General features: G+C 43.4%; 2 protein-coding genes across 5 annotated transcripts in view; one reads left to right on the top strand and one right to left on the bottom strand.

The window, feature by feature from the left end:
- Window positions 1-17098, top strand: Slc17a4 (solute carrier family 17 member 4). 4 transcript variants are annotated; one of them, XM_060373070.1, is made up of 14 exons: window positions 19-89; window positions 3192-3292; window positions 3808-3921; window positions 5796-5922; window positions 8157-8356; window positions 9226-9459; window positions 9544-9631; window positions 10064-10150; window positions 11572-11690; window positions 11806-11967; window positions 12891-13023; window positions 13099-13246; window positions 14329-14419; window positions 15988-17098. In XM_060373070.1, the coding sequence occupies exons 4-14, from the start codon at window positions 5832-5834 to the stop codon at window positions 16120-16122; spliced, it is 1488 nt and encodes a 495-aa protein (XP_060229053.1). In that variant the 5' UTR covers window positions 19-89; window positions 3192-3292; window positions 3808-3921; window positions 5796-5831; the 3' UTR covers window positions 16123-17098. The 4 variants fall into 4 exon arrangements, with proteins under 4 accessions (XP_021500563.1, XP_060229053.1, XP_060229052.1 ...); XM_060373069.1 differs by lacking the exon at window positions 3808-3921; XM_060373071.1 differs by lacking the exons at window positions 3808-3921; window positions 15988-17098 and adding an exon at window positions 15835-15981.
- The window catches only part of Slc17a1 (solute carrier family 17 member 1), a 38455-nt gene continuing 32822 nt past the window's right edge, over window positions 13240-18872 (bottom strand). Inside the window, exon 13 of the mRNA XM_060373079.1 lies at window positions 13240-13566. The gene's annotated coding sequence lies outside the window, so the exon portion shown is untranslated. The remainder of the gene's footprint in view (window positions 13567-18872) is intronic.

Genomic DNA, 18872 nt, shown 5'->3' with positions numbered 1-18872 from the left:
TAATCATTTACTCCTAAGGGCGAGACAGCTCCAGAAAGCCGAGAAATTGATGTGACGGGAACCAGGACCATGCAGTCCACCCTCCCCAGGTTTGCTTTCAAGTTCTTGCTCTATTTTCGGTGGTGTGGGAATGGCCCTTTTCCTGTTGAGACTGTTGGTGGTGAGCAAGGCTCCCTTTCTCTCTGGGAGATAGTTCTGAAAAGTGAGGCAGGCAGGATGCTGCCATTTTCTAAAACAAATGAGGTCCCTGGGAACTCCAGAAGAAGAGGGAGGGAGGGAGACAGAAGCATGGGGGTGGGACAGGAAAGGGAGGAAAAGGGGGAAAGGGAGGGAGAATATTGTCTGAAGCAACTAGAAACAACAACTATCATAAACTTGGGCCTTGTATTTCTAAGGGTTACTGATACCAGAAAATTGCACATAGCACTCATGTGTTTAACTTGCTCTCATGAGATGCACTAGTTTGAAGAAAGAGCTCTAACCAAACAGGTTGTGGCAATAAAGGCTGATATCTTAAAGACTGTTTTGACAGGCTTCAAAGTTCAAATTAACCTAAACAGAGTAAACAGAGATTTTTCACAGGGGAGCAGAGAACAAAACAGGTAAAAACCCCACATGGCTGTGCGTAGTGATTGAGGGTGTCTTTTTCTTTTGCTGCCATGCTTGTGTGCAGCTGGACTTCTCTCTGAGCCCAGGGATGACCACTGGATCCTGGCAGAGTGGGTAGATCAGTCCCTCTCTGTCAGTGTTAGTCCCTTACTCATTGCCTTCAGTACCCTCTGCTTCCTTCCCAGCTCTGCCGTTCTTGCTTTTCTCATTGTATTGCACCCTCTGACTCAGGGCGGCATATGTCCTGCATGTGTTCACAGTCGTGTCTCTTTCCCTCCGTCAGCGTCGCCCCACCCCCAGCCTCTAACCGAGAAACGCCACTTATCTCACAAACCCAAGAAAAGCCATTATCAGGAGCAAGTGCTTCTGTTTAAGTATATATAGAGAGCAGCTAGTGAGAGCCAAGGCCTTCAGTCATGCCGGGGAAAGCCACGGGAGCGAGCATTTCATTAATTCCACATATGTTTGCCGAATCAGTGAATGAGCCAGTGGTCAGTGAACTCTGACACGTTGCTCCACTGGGAGGAATCTGTGAACCTAGAGAGAGAAAAGCTGCCCGGAATTCTGACTTTAGTGCTGTAAGTAGCAGACGCTTCCGTTCACCCAGTCTCCCTAAGGTGTGAACGAGTCTGCACATCATTTTAAGATTTCCAGGAGAATCCTCAGGCTTGACCTGCTTGATGCGGCCCTTCAGTGTTTGTTTGGATTTAGGTGGTTTGTCAGTTTATTTCTGAATTCTGACGCAGGCTGGCTGGCTCGCTGGTCTACCTATGGATGATGTAAGCGAGAATCTTGTCTGTGACTCTTCACTTGCAGCTTTAAATAGTGACATACCTGGATGTTAGGTAAGATTTACCATGACAGTGAAACACAGGATCATCCAAACTTCAACACATGCTACACTTCTTTAATATGAACAGATTTCATATTCCCTAGAGAGCAGGTCCAAATAATTTCAGTGTCATAGGTAATAGGCCTAATACAATGGAGAGCACAGAGTTTGGAAAAAGTGAAGCGTCTCGGAATTCCCAGCTGGGCCCTGGAGAAAAGAGGCTGTTCAGATAGCCTCTTGTTCACTTTCTTTGTCAGCCACTCTCCTCCTCATTGAAGCTTCTAATTCTTCCAGGGCTGGGTTAGGGCAGCCAAGGTTGATATGAGGCAGGCTGTGTCTTTTTGACTGGCTGGATAGTCCAGCCTGCATCTTGAGAACACACCCCCGGGATCTTCGGAGGTCCTTCCCCTGTCGTGGGTGATTCATGCCTCCTGTTCTTTCCTCAGCTGCTGAGCATCGCTTAGTTCCCTTGTGCCATATAGTCATGTGACATCTTTTCTACAGTACTCTGGGGCAAATTTTAGAAGGTTGTGACTTTGATTTCTCTCAAGTCATCCGCATTTGGTGGATGTGGACCCTGTGGGACTTTGTCAAGCGTTTTTGCACCTGTTACTGTGAAGACATTACAAGCTTTCAGCATGGGGGGGGGGGGCGAGGAAGCTCTCTTCTCTCTGCAGTGCACAGCCACAGTGACAGCGTGTGCCCTCTGATTCAAAGGCCCCTGAACTCCCCAGCTCCCTTCTAATGTCTCTGTGCCTTTCTGCCTCCACCTCCTTCCCATCAACAAACTCTAGGAACATATGTGTAGCCTTATAAACATCCCCTAGCAGGCAGCCACTATGAGTTGGTCCTGCCTCTGTCTTTCTTTTATGAAGTCTGGGTAGATAAGATCACCCTCTGCTTGTCCAGCTCAGCTGGCTTATGTCTCTGAATTTGGTTCAGTAGCCTCTTCCCTCTGACACCTCTGAGACGGTCTCTTCCAAGTGCAGGCAGGGGTCAACATGTGCCATTTTCTTCTCAGTATGTGTTCAGACTGGAAACATGAGTTCCAGTACACACAGAGACACACACAGAAACACGCACATACTTACACGCATGAGGATGTCATGAGAATGAACAATGTCCATACCCTAGTGGCTGTGTTTAGAGTCTTTATGGTGAATATTTGTTACTGTTGCTTTAGAGTTTATTCATTTATGTTTATGTTTTATTTGTGTGTGTGTGTCCCTGAGGAGGTCAGAAGAGGGCATCAGATACCTTGGTGCAAGATTAACAGGTGGTTTGTGAACCTCCCTGAACTCGGGTCCTCTCGTGAAAGAGTAGCAAGTGCTTTTAACCACTGAGCTATCACTCCAACCCCTTAAAACTTATTTTTTGATCACAGCAATATTTCACAAACATTGCTTAGCAGAGATGAAGCGAAATTCCTTTGTAGACATTTTTTCCTCTTACAGAGCTGACAAGACCTGTTAGATTAGTGGGTCTTCATTTTTTTCTTTCATAACTTTTAGCTCACTTATGTACACATAAATATGTAAAGCGTGTCTTCACATGAGTTTGTCTTACTTAGTTTTTCTACAAACTGCTTTTCTCCTAACTACTTTATTTGTTCTCTCATTTGAAAAAGTGGTTCATTTGGGAATTTTGTACAGCATGCACTTAGCATATGCAGCCCTCCTCCAACTTTTTCAGATCCACCTCCCACTTCTCTACACTCAACTCTGTGTCTTCTTTCTCCCTTTCCCGACAGCTTGTCAATTGTCAGCAGCTCCTCAGCCAGGGGTGTGACTTTGCAGTGGGATTTAGTCTGGATGAGATTGCACAGATCCTGTGCATGCTGTCATGGCCTCTGTGAGTTCATATGTGCCACTTCCTGCTGTGTCTAAAAAACATTGCACTGTTTTCTTGTTGTCATCCACCACCTCTGGCTCTTAAAAATCTTTCCACTTCACCTTCCATAATAATCACTGAGGAGGGGGCCATGATATATACTCCCATTTAGGGCTTAGCATTCTGCAGTTTCTTAGCTTGATCAATTGTGTGTCTCTGCCTTGCTGTAAATAGAAGCTTCTTTTATTATAGTAATAAGATTTATTAGTTGTGGGTATATTAAGCCATTAGGAGTTGGTTTAATAATATGTTCATTCAACAGAATAATAGCAGTATGGCATATGAACTGTCTAGCTACAAGTTTTTAGCTGAATAATGGTGCCAGGTATGAATTTTGTCTTGTGGAGTGGGCTTTAAATACAAGCAAAAGGTGGTTGGTTATAGCAATGGTGTTTATGCCAGGATTAGTCTAATGAACATGGTGATTTGAATCAGAAAACCCCATATTCTCAGGCATTTAAATACTTCCTCCCTAGTTGGTGGCACTGTTGGGCAGTGATATGTCCCACGTGGCTTGGTTCGGCAATCTGACTGAGGCAGTGAGGAAATGAAGCAATGATAGACACACGTACAAAACACTCTAGGGCCAGGTGAGTGTGTACACTCTGACGAGTGTCAGTAGGGCGTCCCCATCTACTTCTCTGACAACCCGGAACCTCAGCATGCTTGTTATGTACAGCACAGGGGGAAGACGTTAGCTGGTCTTGGTGGTAAGTCTTTGTAGGAGAGCGGTCCCAGGCTATAAACACTCAGGAGGAGAAAGTGCAATTGCTAGATTTTGTAAGCATTTGATCAGTCATCTATAAACAACTGGTACTTGGGCTGAAGAAAAAGACTTTGCCAATTTCCTAGGCCTTGTTCGTTCTCATGGCTGTGCGAATGTCAACAATACACATTCATTCAGGACTTCATTCATTTGGGGCTTCCTTCACTTTCCACAGAGTAGGTCTAGAAGGTGTAACCCTGATGGAGGAAGTATGTTACTGAGGGCAAGCTTTCAGGCTTTAAGATCATGCTCCATTCCCAGTGTGTATCCTCTGCCTGCAGCTCATGATGGGAGCCCTCATCTTCCCGCCCCTGCTGTCCTGCCTTTGCTCCACCATTGTGGATTCTGATCCTCAAAATTGCAAGCTCGAATAAATTTTCTTTTTGAAAACTTATCTCTGTAAGTTACCTCATTTTGTTTTATCACAACAGTCGATAATTTTTTTGAAGATTTTATTTATTTTGTATGCATGTACACCTGCCTGCCAGAAGAGGGCAGTAGGGGTACAGATGGTTGTGAGCCACAGATGGTTGTGGTTGCTGGTAATTGCACTCAGGACCTCTAGGAAAGGCAGATAGAGCTCTTAACCATTGAGCCCCAGTCTCTCCAGCCCCAGTAGATAATTAATTAATGCAGCATGTCTTCTTGACCAGTTGTTATTGCAGCTTGAAGTGTTTACAGCTGGGTAAGGTTGTCCAGCACTGTGAAACCCAAACCAGGCCCTTTGTAAGAGTTTCCCTGCTACACTGTTCCTCTAGCCCCTCTTTAATTACTTTAAACATGCTTTCCATCCATCTTCTATGTGTTAAGTCTAAGGACTTGGCTTAGATGGGCGTCTTCTATGGGTGTTTATAATTTTGAACCTCAAGCTCATATTAAGTAGAACTTCACCTATGGTAATTTGTTGTGATCTGCGTCTATCAAAAGAATCTACAATCCTTGATATTTTTTTTTTCATTAGGGGCTTAGGTCTCAGAAAATAAAGTGCAAATTCAAAGCCCGAATTCTCTGAGAATTTTCCGAGTTCCTATTTTTAAACTATAGGTTGTAAATAGTGCAGACAGGGTCACTGTGTTAAACTGAGCAGGAATTCTTCAAGTTTGGGGCCTCTGGGGCTTCTGGCTGTGTGCTAGGATCTTCCTTATGATCTCGTTCCTGGCATGGGCCAGCCTTCGTCCTTCATAGTCGCTGGGCCACACTCCTGAAGCACTGACACAGACCCTGCCTCTGTGCTCCACCCCCACATCCCAGAAGAGTTACTGCATGACTAACTTTTTAATGTACCCACGGAGGCAGCTCCTTTTAGCTTTGGAGCAATGTGCCTAAAAGAACAATTGTTTATCATCTTTTGCCTGGTATAAGTGTTTTTAAGAGACAGTTTCTACCACCCCCTCCCAAATTTAATTTGTTAGAATCTTTCGAATAAAATTTCAAATAAGTGTTTAAGTTTTCATGTCCAGGTGTTATAAATACCAGTTTAAGAACAGCGAACACACAGATGTAGAAAGAATCTAATAGTTGATCTAGGTATTTCAGGCAAGATTCCCCATTTCAAAGACACAGCTAGCAAGGCTTGGAGTAATTATATCTTCTCCGAGGTCCCACATTTGATTACCAGCAGAGCCAAGGACAGGGACCACATCGTGTAGGACACAGCATGCTTTTCTATCTGTTTACTCTTACATGTTTTCATTTCAGTAAGTAGACGCTGGACCTTAGGAGGAGAGAAACAGAATGTCTACTGAAGCAGACATCAAGGCGACAGTGGGAGACATTCCTAACGACAACAACTTAAATGTGACGCAAGAAGAATCCTGCAAGAAAGGTAAAATGACACACAGAGCTCTGGTTATGAGAAAAAGAGAATCTATTTCCCCCCCATCTTTCTTTTCCTTGATAGCATTTTTCTCACTACTGCCAATGGCCTAGTGTGCTAAACAGTGCTAAGGCATTTTTACTTCTAACTATTTCATATCTCACAGGTAATCTTGAAGGTGCACAGGACAGGTAAGAATCACCTGGCTATTATTTGAAAGTAAAAATGAAAATCTCAAAAGAGCTCTAAAACAAACACAAACAAACAAAACCCCAAACAGCCATTAAAAACCAACTGGCCCACAAACCCAGATCATGCCAGAGTAGATTCTAGATAGGAAGCTGAGTTTGGCGTTGGGGTTCTTGTCTAGGCCTGGGTCTATTGTTCTCTAAATCATTTCAAATCACTGTCAGGATGGGAAACGTACAAACTTTCTCCTACAAAGCTAGAAGAACAGAATAATAGACATGTACACAAACTACAAATTGATCTCAATTATATATGCTAAATAAAATTCTAGTTAAAGTAGCAAGACAAACTGTTTTGTTGTTAGAAATAGCCTGTGAATAAGGGGAGCCTATTCCAAGAATGCAAGGAGAGTCAAATGTTAGCAATGTTAGTTGACATTAGTTAGCATAATTAGCATAGTCATCAATGTCGGTCAAATGTTAGTGCATTCACGTGAATCTGAGCCCTTCAGTTCTCACCATGGCACCTACAGGCTAGTTCTTTTATAACCCTTGTGAAGTGCAGATGCCATGGAAACTTTTGAAACGTGTAGTAGAGCATCTGGGATGGAGATCCAGGTGACTGATTCCAAGATTAAAAGACATTTGATAAAGCCCATGAGTATTAAAATAGGTGTAGACTAGTTTGGTTGGTTGGAGTACTTGCCACACCCAGAAGAAGCAACATAAAGGAGTTTCCAGTGAATTCTCATCTAGCAGGGGTGCTTCCTACACACTGCTAATGGGCAAAAGGAAAAGGTGATATCAGTGCTGCAAACACACACACACACACACACACACACACACAAGAACTGTCTTTCCCCATGAACTGTATATAAAATGTGTATCTTCTTCCCAAGGGGAAGAAGAAACATGAAAATGGCAGGCACTAGGAATGGTCATACCTGTAATACTAGCACTTAGAAGTCTAAAGTTATAGGATTTTGAGTTTGAGGACAGCCTGGGTTGTATAATAAAAGCCTGTCTCAACAAACAAACAAATAAACATGGTGGTAATAAAATTAAACTAGTGACAGAAGAAACACAAAGTACTTGATAAAACCTTTGTGGGGCTCAACTGCTGATTACAGTTTCATTTTGGGGCAGAAAAAAGACTTGTGTACATGGGTGAAACATGGAGAGGACAGCCTGGCCATTCTTCTTCATGGAATATGATATCAAAACAACAACGAGCAGAATTCCACTGAAAAATTTATTTTCAGATGGAGGAGGGAGGATTCTCAGAGTTAAATGGTCCCTAGATTAGTCCAAAGGTGAGATTTAACAAGTGCATCTCGGCTTGCTGTGGAATGCAGGGCTGACTACTCCAGTCTCTACTGCTCTCTGGCACAAGCCTGGAAGCTGTAAACTCAGAGTCTAGCCACAGTGACCACAGGTCACGTCTGGATTTCTCTGCCTCCAGTTGTGGCTGAACTGAAGTGACTAAAACACAGGCAAGCTCTGTGCAAGCCTAGATCACTGAGTTCAGGTGAAGATCTCCAACCTAGCACTTGCCACTCATACTTCTTCAATGTCCTGAACAAGTTAAATATACTATTGCTAGTTACAAATGAAACTGATCTCAGCTGCTGAAACAGAGAAATGGGAGTCATTTCCAACCCCATCCCTGTCCCCCTCACATTCACACCCACACACAGACACACAGACACACACACAGACACACACACAGACACACACACACACACACACACACACACACACATGCACAAGCAATCTTGGGTTCCTGACAGTTCTTTCTCTAAACCTATTCCTATCCTTGATGGCTCATCCCAGAGCCCTGAAAACCCCACCTCTGAGGCTGTTTCTCTGTTCATCTTTCAAGGCTCTGTTTCCAAGAAAACTAGCTTTCCCTCCTGGGAAACTGGAGCCTCCCACAGAACAATGTCCTGCTCCATTATACATCTGAGATCCTAGAGGTCTTCTGCCTCTTCCAGATTTAGAAAGTGTAGGAAGAAAGCAGGCTGACTGTATGAGCTTTATTCCTTCTCCTCCTAGGCTTCTGCTCAATGAGGCATGGTCTGGCCCTCATCTTGCATCTCTGTAATTTTTCTATTTATACCCAAAAAATGAACTTGAGCATTGCCATAACAGCTATGGTGAACACCACAGTAGCCTCCAGCCAGCTCAATGTATCCACAGAAAGATCCACCCCCAACTCCCAAGACTTCTGGAATGAAACATTTCAGGAATCTAAGGTAGGGGTATATTTTGTGATATTCTGAACTATTTCTTTGATTCAAGAGCCATTCTATGAGCAAATGAAATGCCTTTAGGGTAAGGACATAATGCATATCTGAGGAGATTTTCATCTCTCTCTACTTAGTGTATGTGAGTGAAACTAGGAAAGTCAGAATGAAATATGGTTAATCATTCAGTAAAAATAATTCTTCTATTAGGATGAAAAGCACCAGCTTCATAGATTAGGCTTGCTTTCTTTTCCATATAATGCTCAATACTTCAGCTATGATTTTTATTTCTTTATGAGATTTTTTTCCATCTGTCTGTATCTATCTATAATGTTTGTAATATATATGATATAATAATTAATATAGGTACTATATGAATATATATAATATATATATACACATATATGTTTTGCTTTTCTGAGACAAGAACTTTTTATATCTATCTTCAAACTCATCTTCCTCCTTCAACCTCCCAAGTGCTGGCATTCCAGGCATAGCCCTCACACCCAGCATGGGCTCCCTTATTTTAATTGTTCAGTTAGCTCATGTCAGTGTGATAGGAAAAAAAAAAAAAAAGTATGACGTGCATATACTTAGTTTTTTGTTTTTTTGTTTTTTCCTTTATGAAACTTGTGGATTGGAAAAGTTGGAGAGAGGTTAAAATGAACTGCAAATTGCTTTTTGTGTTACAAGTCTTTACAGAGACTAGTCAGCAGCTGAGCCAGGTGTGAGGCACATCTGCCATCTCAGGACTTTGGAGGTGGGAGAAGAACTAAGAGATCAAGGTCTGCCTGGGCTGGTTAGAACCTGCCTCAAAACCAAAATGAAATGAAACAAGCCACCTGTGTCCAAACAATGAGGACCTCTTTGTTCCCTAGGCACCTGTGTATGACTGGGCTCCAGAGATCCAGGGAATCCTCCTCAGCTCCCTGGACTATGGATCGTTTTTAGCTCCGATCCCCGCTGGCTATGTGGCTGGAGTATTTGGAGCCAAGTACGTGGTTGGTGCTGGCTTGTTCATTTCTTCAGTCCTGACTCTCTTCCTTCCACTGGCAGCCGATACTGGAGTAGCCTTGCTCATTGTCCTGCGGATCATCCAAGGCATTGCTCAGGTACCACACCTTTACCAAGTATAACTGGCATATATCTGTGTTCTGAATGATCTCATATTTCTGAGGATGGAAAATTTCTCCTAGGTTATGGTATTAACAGGTCAGTTCTCAATATGGGTCAGATGGGCTCCCCCATCGGAAAGGAGTCAACTCACCACCATCGCTGCATCAGGTAACTGGTGCCTTTATCTCATTTATCTACACTGTTTAAGAGCATTCAGTGACCATCTAGTGTGAGAACGAAGGCCTTAAATCCTGGTCACTCCTGTCTTCATAATCCTTGCTTTTAAGGACTAAACTGTATATATATTGATCAGAATGGCATGCCAACAATGCACCAAACATTCTACATACATTTCATTTCTTTTACCCTCACAAGATCCTTACAAACCAGCTAAGGAGTAAGTACAAAGTGTAGAGAATCTGAGACACAAACAGACTGATAAGTGCCTGTGACCATACAGTCCCTGAACGAGGGAGCAGTGTGTACTGCGGTCTGTATCAAAGCCCACACCCTCAGTCACTGTCACTCAACTATGTAGGAAGCATTTTGATTCCCAAGATTAGCTCTCTCACCCATAATGCCCTTGTATCTTTCCCTCAGGGGCAATGCTTGGGACCTTCCTTGTCCTCATTGCTGGCGGTCTTCTTTGCCAGGCCCTAGGATGGCCTTATATCTTCTATATCTTTGGTGAGTTTGTTCTTTTCTAAAAATCTCAAAATGTTTCTCAGAGACAAAGAATGCTGGGCATGTATGAAGAATGTGTTTCTGGTTATCCAAATGCCAACATGTAACATTCATGTGGAGTTGGTAATGTCCGAAATTAGTCATGGTGTGAATCTCGATGATTTATGAAAGTACATCTAAATTTTATTTTTTCTGGGGGGTTGGAGAGAGATGGTTTAGCAGATAGGAGTACTTGGTGCTCCTACAGAGGACTCAGGTCCAGTTCAAAGCACCCGTAACTCCAGTTCTAGGGAATCTGATTCCCTCTTCTGACCTCCACAGGTGCACACACACAAATGCAAACAAAACACTCATAACATAAAATAAAACAAATCTGAAAAAAAAAAAAAGAAACTGGTATGAATTTTAGCAGTCTGGATATAAAACTGAGTAACCTTATGGCTTTAAGGGCACCAACTTATGCCTTTCTGGGTTAGTAAGATGGCTCAGCTGGTAATGTGATTGACATGTAGGTACAAGGAACTAAGTCTGATCTTCAGAACCCATGTTAAAAATTTAGTATCATGGGACACGACTGTAATCTTAGCACTGAGGAGGAAGAGGCAGGCAGGACCCTACTCTTATTGCTAGCTAGTATAGCCTCTTGGTAAGCCCTAGCCCACTGAGAAATTCTGTCTCTGAAAACCAGGCGGATGACACCTGAGGAATGACATTCCAGTCTGATGAGCCACATGGCCCCTCAGCACTGATGACATTGAGTTTTCCAACACTGTAATAAAGGATGTATTAGATGCCTTTTCTTTGATGGTGATTAATTTTATTCTGTGTATAGAAATGGTCTTGGTGATCGATTGCACATAAAACAAGAAGGATAAAAAAAGGCAGGAAAAGGTTCAGTGAAGAAGAGAACTTTGCCATGCAAGCAGCAGGAGTGCTGATTGGTGCTCAGCCATGAGGGGGAAGCACACTGAAGCTTAAAGCCATGTGCAGCTCTTCAGTGTGTGTGTGTGTGTGTGTGTGTGTGTGTGTGTGTGTGTGTGTTCAAAGCCTCTGTGGACACAGTGGTTTGAAGCAGCTGTCACTCTTCCTCAGGTCCCAGGGAACACCTGGGGTGCTCTATCCTCTGTTTCTCTCATCTGCCTTGGATCATGGATTTACTGTAGCTTGTTCCTCCCTTGGGGACGATGAATAAAGGCAGTCTCTGAATGCCTCAGTTGGCAGCTGTCCTAGGGCATGGCAAAAGCAAGTTACATAAACAAGACCAAAGTGAGGTGGAGGCAAAGTCCCCTCCACTTATGACAGGGCCATTCAAGGGTACAATGTGGGGGTTAGGGACAAGGGACTGGTCATTCTGTTAGCCGTAGGAATCATCAAACAGAAAGAAAACACTGACCAAACCAGTGCTAACTGGGCCTTCTATCTAGGTGGAATTGGCTGTGCCTGTTGCCTGATATGGTTTCCTCTTGTATATGATGACCCTCAGAATCACCCCTTTGTCAGCACTGGTGAGAAGAGATACATTGTGTGTTCACTGGCTCAAGAGGTACATTGAGGAATTTCCCTGTCATTTCCCTGTCCCTGGGTGTCCCAGAGGTAGAGTATAGAAGGGGAGCTCCTATCTGGTGATGGAGGGGATAATCACATGGTTTCTCTTTTAGGATTGCTCTCTGGGCTGGTCTCTTCCCATAAAAGCCATGGTCAAATCTCTCCCACTTTGGGCCATTGTAGTTTCTTATTTCTGTGAATACTGGCTGTTATCGACGATAATGGCATACACGCCCACATACATCAGCTCTGTACTTCAAGCAAACCTCCGAGACGTGAGTACAAGGAAAGTGCACCAGGCATTGTCCTCTGTGTGATATCACTCGTGGCCACAGGGTGGGAATTTAGGTCAGGACCCCTCACAGGAAATGCAGCTGGTTAACTTGGATTCATATTAACCTCAGTGTGCTCCACTGCCTACTTGAGCAGAGATGTGGTCCCAAATTACATCATGGTGTCTTACTTTTAAAAGTGTAATGCAAAAATTTTATATGTAAGGAAGTCAACATTTATAAACAAGATGCTCTATTGGCAGCATAAAAAATTTTTAAAGATTAATAAATTCTGGACAAATAAGATGTTATTAGATCTTTCTTCTTTTTCTTTTCTTTCTGAGATAGGATTTCACTAAGTAGTCCAGTCTGGCTGGAAATTCACTGTATAGCCAAGGCTGGCTTGGAATTCACTGTGTAGCCAAGGCTGTCTTCAAAATACAGGTCTTCTTATTTCCATCTCCCCACTGTGTGGTCTACAGGTATATGTCACCAAACCTAGTGTAGAATCTTTAAACTAACTATGTATAAGTGACCTTTATATGTGAAGAGAACATTTGTCATTTTCTTTTATTAAAAATTATTGAAGCCAGTTGTGGTGGTGCATGCCTTTAATCCCAGCACTTGGGAGACAGGGACTTTAGGATATGTATGAATTTGAGCCAGCCTCCTCTACATAATGAATCCTGCGTCAGCTAGGGCTACATAGTTTGATACCTGCTGCCAAAAGCAATTAAGAAGTTATATGCATATTCTCTCTTTAGAATTAAAGTTAACTAAAATTCTCATAACAAAGAACGTAATTTATACTGAAAGTGATGTGTATGTAATGCAAAGCCACAGACATAGACCACCCATCCAGCATCCATCAGGTCCAAGATGGGGTAGCGCTGAGGACCCTGTACTCACCTGTCTCCAACCTCCAGAGTGGCATCCTGTCGGCCCTGCCATTCGTGGTTGGCTGTATCTGCATTATCCTTGGAGGACTCTTGGCGGATTTTCTCCTCTCCAGGAAAGTCCTCCGACTTGTAACTATCAGGAAGCTCTTCACTGCCGTAGGTAAGGGCCAGGCTGGCTACCAGGTGGCTGTGGGAGCTTGGGAGCCTCTTCTTCATGCCTTTTGTTCTGCCACAGGTGTCCTTGTCTCGTCCGGGATCCTCGTGCCCCTGCCTTGGGTCAGAACTAGCCGGAGCACCACAATGGCCTTTTTGGTCCTATCTTCTGCCTCTGCCAGCCTCTGTGACTCAGGAGCCCTCATTAACTTCTTGGATATAGCTCCACGGTGAGGGCCCCCTTGCTTCATCCTGAGAGAAGCTCAGCTCAGGTCCAGGGACCGTATCTACCCTTGCTGTGATGCGAAGGTAAAACGTAGGGTAGGCATTAGGTCCTAGGGGAGAGTAACATCAGTGCTACATCTCCATGTTTCTCGGTAGGGAAGCTGAGCTAGCTGGCCATTGTGAGTGGAGCCATTCCAAGCTGAAATAAGAGGAGTCTGTGGCCATGCAGACACCACACAACAGTCTCTGCTGAGGAATGCAGCAGGTCCATTGGTTTGGTCACTGAAAGGTCTCAAGAGATCCCATCATGGAGGCCTGTGTGAGGCTTAAATAAAGAAAAAACAGGGTTGGAAGAGATGGTTCAATCAGGAAATGCTTGCCAGGCAAGCACGTGCACTTGAGGTTCATCCCCAAAACCCACATTACAAAAAAACGAAATAAGCCAAGTGTAGCGGTATGCACTCATATACCCAGTGCTGGGAAGGTGGCAGTAGACAGAGAGCCCTGTGGTTTGCCTGCAGCCTGCCTAGCCTGCTGGGCAATTCCCAAGCTAGTGAGAGACACTAATTCCAAAAGAACTGTGGGCGACACCTGAAGAGTGCGTATCCACAAAAATAAAGAGAGGAGACACAGAACCAGAGGTAAAATCATTATGTCTGGTGCAAGTCACGCCGGAGAGAACTGAGACCAGACATAAAACTCCCAGGGTCTTAGCTCAGGCAAGAGGACATACTTCATCTTCACAAGATGGCCAACTGAGACCTGTGGGAAATAGGCTGGTCTCAGAGGATAACCATCTCATTGCATGAAGGCCTTTGATGAAAAGGAAGGGGACTCTTGTAGTCCTATACAGAGCTACAAGATTGTGCTCAATAGTAAGAACTAAGACGTTGACATGTTAGCATAGGCTAGCCCCTGAAAGACAGCCTGTAGCACAGGATTGTAAGGGTTGTTAGTTAGCATATTTTTTTTTCAGGTTTAGTGTGCAGCATCCTAAGCTCCCCAGAGACAACCACAGAGCTATGACAGTGCCACCGACATGAACCCTTTGCTTATGAGAAACTGCCCTCCCCCTCCCCCTCCCCAGGTACGCTGGCTTTCTCAAAGGACTATTGCAAGTCTTTTCTTATCTAGCCGGAGGCATAGCTCCTACTGTGGCTGGATTTTTCATCAGTCAGGTAAGGTCAAACCTTGTAAGGAATATTAAGAAGAGAAACCGATGGTGGTAGTTAGTAGAAGCCAGTCTAAGGTACTGTTAATTCTCCAGTGATAAAGAACTCCAGGGTCATGAGTCTAAAGCCCCAATCATGCCTTCCTTCCCAGCTCAACTTATGGAGGGAAATTCCGTATTCCCTGGGGGTGTTGAGTGGGAGAACACTCAGTGTAGGAGTTCATGGACTGTGAATTCTTACAAGATGTGTGTCTCATGTTAAAATTCAGAATTTCCAGTAATATTCATGGCGTTTCTCCTACTGTATCATGTGATCATCCATCATGGTTTACCTCAAACTGAGGGGTCTCAGGATTTCCGAGAGGGTTTCAGCATCGATATCTTGAATTTCCTGGGCAAACCAGGATGTTTTTTTTTTCCTTATATCTAAGGAGCTAAAAAGTCTTTGGAGATTTATGATCAAGATGTTTAATTAATGGCAGAATGAAAAGTTCCCTATGCTTTACACCTATTTTCTAGAGTGTCCACTATGCCATGCATGAAATGTTTGCTCAGAGCACAAGCTCCTATGACCTGTGGTACTGGGATGATTTTTCTTTTTCACCCTGAAGCCTTCTGTCTTGGAAGGAGCACTTTACCATCGTTAAAATAAACAAGGCAAGGTGGTGCATGCTTATAATCCCAGCACTTAGGAGGACAGTTTGGTCTACATTATCAGACCCTGTCTCACATATAAATCCTTAAAAGGAGAAAAAAGTAAAATAAAACAAATAACTAAACCTGAGTACTAGAGCATTGCTTACAAATTATATAGATATAAATTGCACATGGAAAGGAATGTCTATGACATTAATAAAAATATCATTTCAAACATCCATGACTCTGCATCCGTAACTCAGGAAAAAGGAGATTAACAACGAAAGGATTTTTGTGTTAATGAAATCAAGTCTCCTCTTGCTTTCGAAGCTTCCATTTCTTTCTAGTCTCTGAAAACAAGCTATTAGGGATTGATTAAAAAGAAAATTGTCATGTAGAGCTTGTTCTCTTGCCACTTGATTAGCTGATTAGTTCATCCCTTCATCCCTCCCTCCATCCGTCCAACAAACTATTAAATATTAGCATGTACTGTGCCAAAATGTTTTAGTTAAAAAAAAAAAAAAATATATATATATATATATATATATATATATATAACCCTACCCTATAAAATCTAAATTGTAAAAAAGAAATTGGCAGAAAACTAAAGTAAATTGTAGACATGTTAGTGGTAAGTGCTAAGAGGAGAGAGTAGGAAACGTGGCTGGTTTGTGAGTCAAAGAAGGAATCTTTGAAAGGGTGATCTTATTAAGCCAGTACCTGAAAAAAGCGAGGGAGTGAACCAAATGATGGGAAGTGCCTTCTAGGGACTGTGCTATGATGTAGGACATGCAGCAGCAAAATTCCAAGAGCAAGATGGGAGCCATGAAGGCTGGGCTGAGTTAGAAGCAGGAGCGTCAAGCCACAGAACCACAACCCTTCTGAGCCAAGGGACAAGAAGTAAGCCACCATTACTAACAAGCAGCTTCCTGCCTCCAGGACACAGAGTCTGGCTGGAGAAATGTCTTCTTGCTTGCAGCTGCTATTAATGTAGCAGGCCTGCTCTTCTACCTCATCTTCGGCCGAGCAGAGGTGCAGGACTGGGCTAAGGACCCGACATTCACCTATCTCTGAGCAAAGTGAGTGATGTGTGGAACCCTGACACTTTCCTTCAAAGACCTGCTTCTGTGCCTGATTGACTGCTAAAGCCATCTAACTGGAAAGAGCTTCATTTCCAGGGTCATCTCAGAGACACTGGCTATGTGATAATAAATGCTTCCCCCGCCACACACACACACACAACTGGAGGTTTCACAAAGGAAAGAAAAGACTTTTTTTTTTTATATAACTGTGCTTCTGAAAGCATAGGTTGGAGTTTTTAAAAATCCTCTATACTTTCCTCTGTTGCCATGGTAAAAGCATCAGAGACTGGAGGACAATTTGCCACCAAAGCCAAAGAGGAAGAAGAAATACAGGAGTGCTGAGTTGGAACCACAGGAGAATGGTACCATGAACTCTGTAAGCTGTCAAGCAAAGAAACCTGACAACCTGGAAAACAGGATGCTTATGAACCGAAGTCCCAGGGCAGGAGGCCAAAGTGCACAGTTGATCTCACGTCAAATGATGGAATTAAAGGGCCCTCGTGAGTCTCGGTGTGTGCAGGATGTCTGACTGAAAACATCCAGGATAAAGAGCAATGAAGAGTGAACTGCCATGCAGCAAGGAATGAACTTTCTCCAGCTAATATAAAAGGGGTAGTGGAATCCAGCCGTTCCAGACAGCTTTCTTCCTGTGGTTGTTGGCTTTCAAAACCACTTCTGCAATATAAACACCACTCAGGCATTCTCTGGACTCAACTCTTCCACAGCTACCTTCTTTTTGACCACTCTGACCCACGCCCCTCATTTGGATGCAGATCTGTGCAAATTCCTTGTGTCTTAGTCTTAATGAGTAGGCGTTGCCTTGAGTGTCTCTGATCTCCTCTGTATGGCTTTGCAGCATCAGTCTCCTCATGGATGCCCTTTGCCTGCTTCCCTGACTCTTGTGATCTCAGCCACTACTCCGTGGGCCTCATTCAAATAAAATGTCTCCTAAAAAATGTGTGTAAGAACCATGCTTGCTTCAGCTCATTTCACATGCCCAGAGAGTGTGTATGGTGTCTCTTTTCAATAAGAATCCTCAGAAAAAGAGAGCAGAAAAAACACTCAAGAACTAACTGAATATTAATGAATACATTAATGTGTATGGAGACATGGCAGACATCACCATCATGCAAAGCTTGAATTAACTCACTACCACAGGAGAATATGGCTTTAATAAAGCCATCACAAGTGAATGTATAGTGACAGCTCTGGAATATGGAATAAAGAAAGGCGCATCTTTCTAGAATAAGTAAGGGTCATGTTCCAATATAAGGGTGAGTGATGGCCACCATTGCACAGCATCAGTTGTATCTACATCACGTCACCTGATGTAGGAGACTGATGGTGGGAAAGTCCTAGGAAGATCCTCTGGTGTCCACAGGGTATGCAAAGGTTTGGTGTCAGGAGATGAGGTCAGGGGTGATTAAGAGCAGACTGGGCTGGGTGGAGGTTATAGACTATTGAAGTCAAGAGCCCACAGGATGTTGTGGACCCTGTGAAGAGTATTGGTCTTTACCTTAAAATCAGTGGAAGTATTTTAATGGAAAGGGACATAATCCGGTTCTGATTTTCTGTGATCGCACTGCATAAGAAAATTGGTTAGGGGGTTCTAGGGTGGTCCAGGAGGGTGGTGGCCCATTATGTGGGGTTGAGGGAGTAGTGAGAGATGAGCCTGGCCACATTAATGCTCTGTGAGGGAATGGGTGATGTTCGCAGCAACAGTTCATTTTGGTTTGTTGTTAGATCAACGGGGATACCTCTCACAATGATAGTAACCTACTCAATGAAGACCACAAATAGTAACATGGACACAAGGTTTGAATGGCACATGTGACATTTGGGGTCTAGTTATAAATTTGGAAACAATTTAAACACGGGACATAATTAAAAATTTCAAGATGGATGAGAGTGCCTAGGCGAACAGTATGGCCTAAAAAGAAAAAGCATATGACTAATCCTTCAAGATTTCCAGTGTTTAATGATCAGCTAGAGGTTGATCAGAAAGAGATGGGAGAGAGGTGGGAAAAAGGCCAGAGGGAAGAAGGGAGGAAGGAAGAAAAGTATAGAGGGCAAACCAAGGGAAGAATATTAAGATGGAGAAGTATAAAGAATGAATTACAGAGAAAGGAGTGAACAGTCAGCATGGTATCAGTCGTCAGAGATCTTGCAGATGAGGAGAAAGCAGAATGAGAGGAAAGGAGTCCACTCCTGGGACACTGGAGGCAAGAGAGTGGGAGGGAGAAAGGTGAGAGGATTCAGGATCAAAGTTTAGAACAAGCTTGTTGAAGACCCCTGAGGCAGAGCTAGTTGAGAAATGAAAGTTGCATAAGCAAAAGCATCAAGCATGAATGGAAAGTTCCTGGGAGAAGGGTGAGAAAGGAATTTGTGATCCACAGCCTAGCTAGGAAGATAACAGGAATAGAAATGGAGGCAGCCTTGCCTTTTCACTGACAGTCCACATTTGCTAGTGAAAAATCCAAGAAGGGTTTCATTCTTAGTATCTTTTTTCTACTTGAAAGTACAAAGGGTGTGTAGGTGGTTTGTGCATAAAGCAGAGACTACAGTGTTCTTATTAGGTGGGCAAATAGTGACACGGAAGAGATGCCCTGCGGTGGCCAGGCAAGGTATTTGCCTCCCATACAACCCCAGGGATACCTACATTCTTCCTCTTCTGGCCCATTTATGACACTTTCCACTACCCAACCTGAATGTAAACCCAGAAAGTTCAGAGCCCAGGGCATT

Source organism: Meriones unguiculatus, chromosome 19 (genome assembly GCF_030254825.1).
Source record: "Meriones unguiculatus strain TT.TT164.6M chromosome 19, Bangor_MerUng_6.1, whole genome shotgun sequence".
Lineage (NCBI taxonomy): Eukaryota > Metazoa > Chordata > Mammalia > Rodentia > Muridae > Meriones > Meriones unguiculatus.
This window is presented reverse-complemented; position numbering and strand designations above follow the sequence as displayed.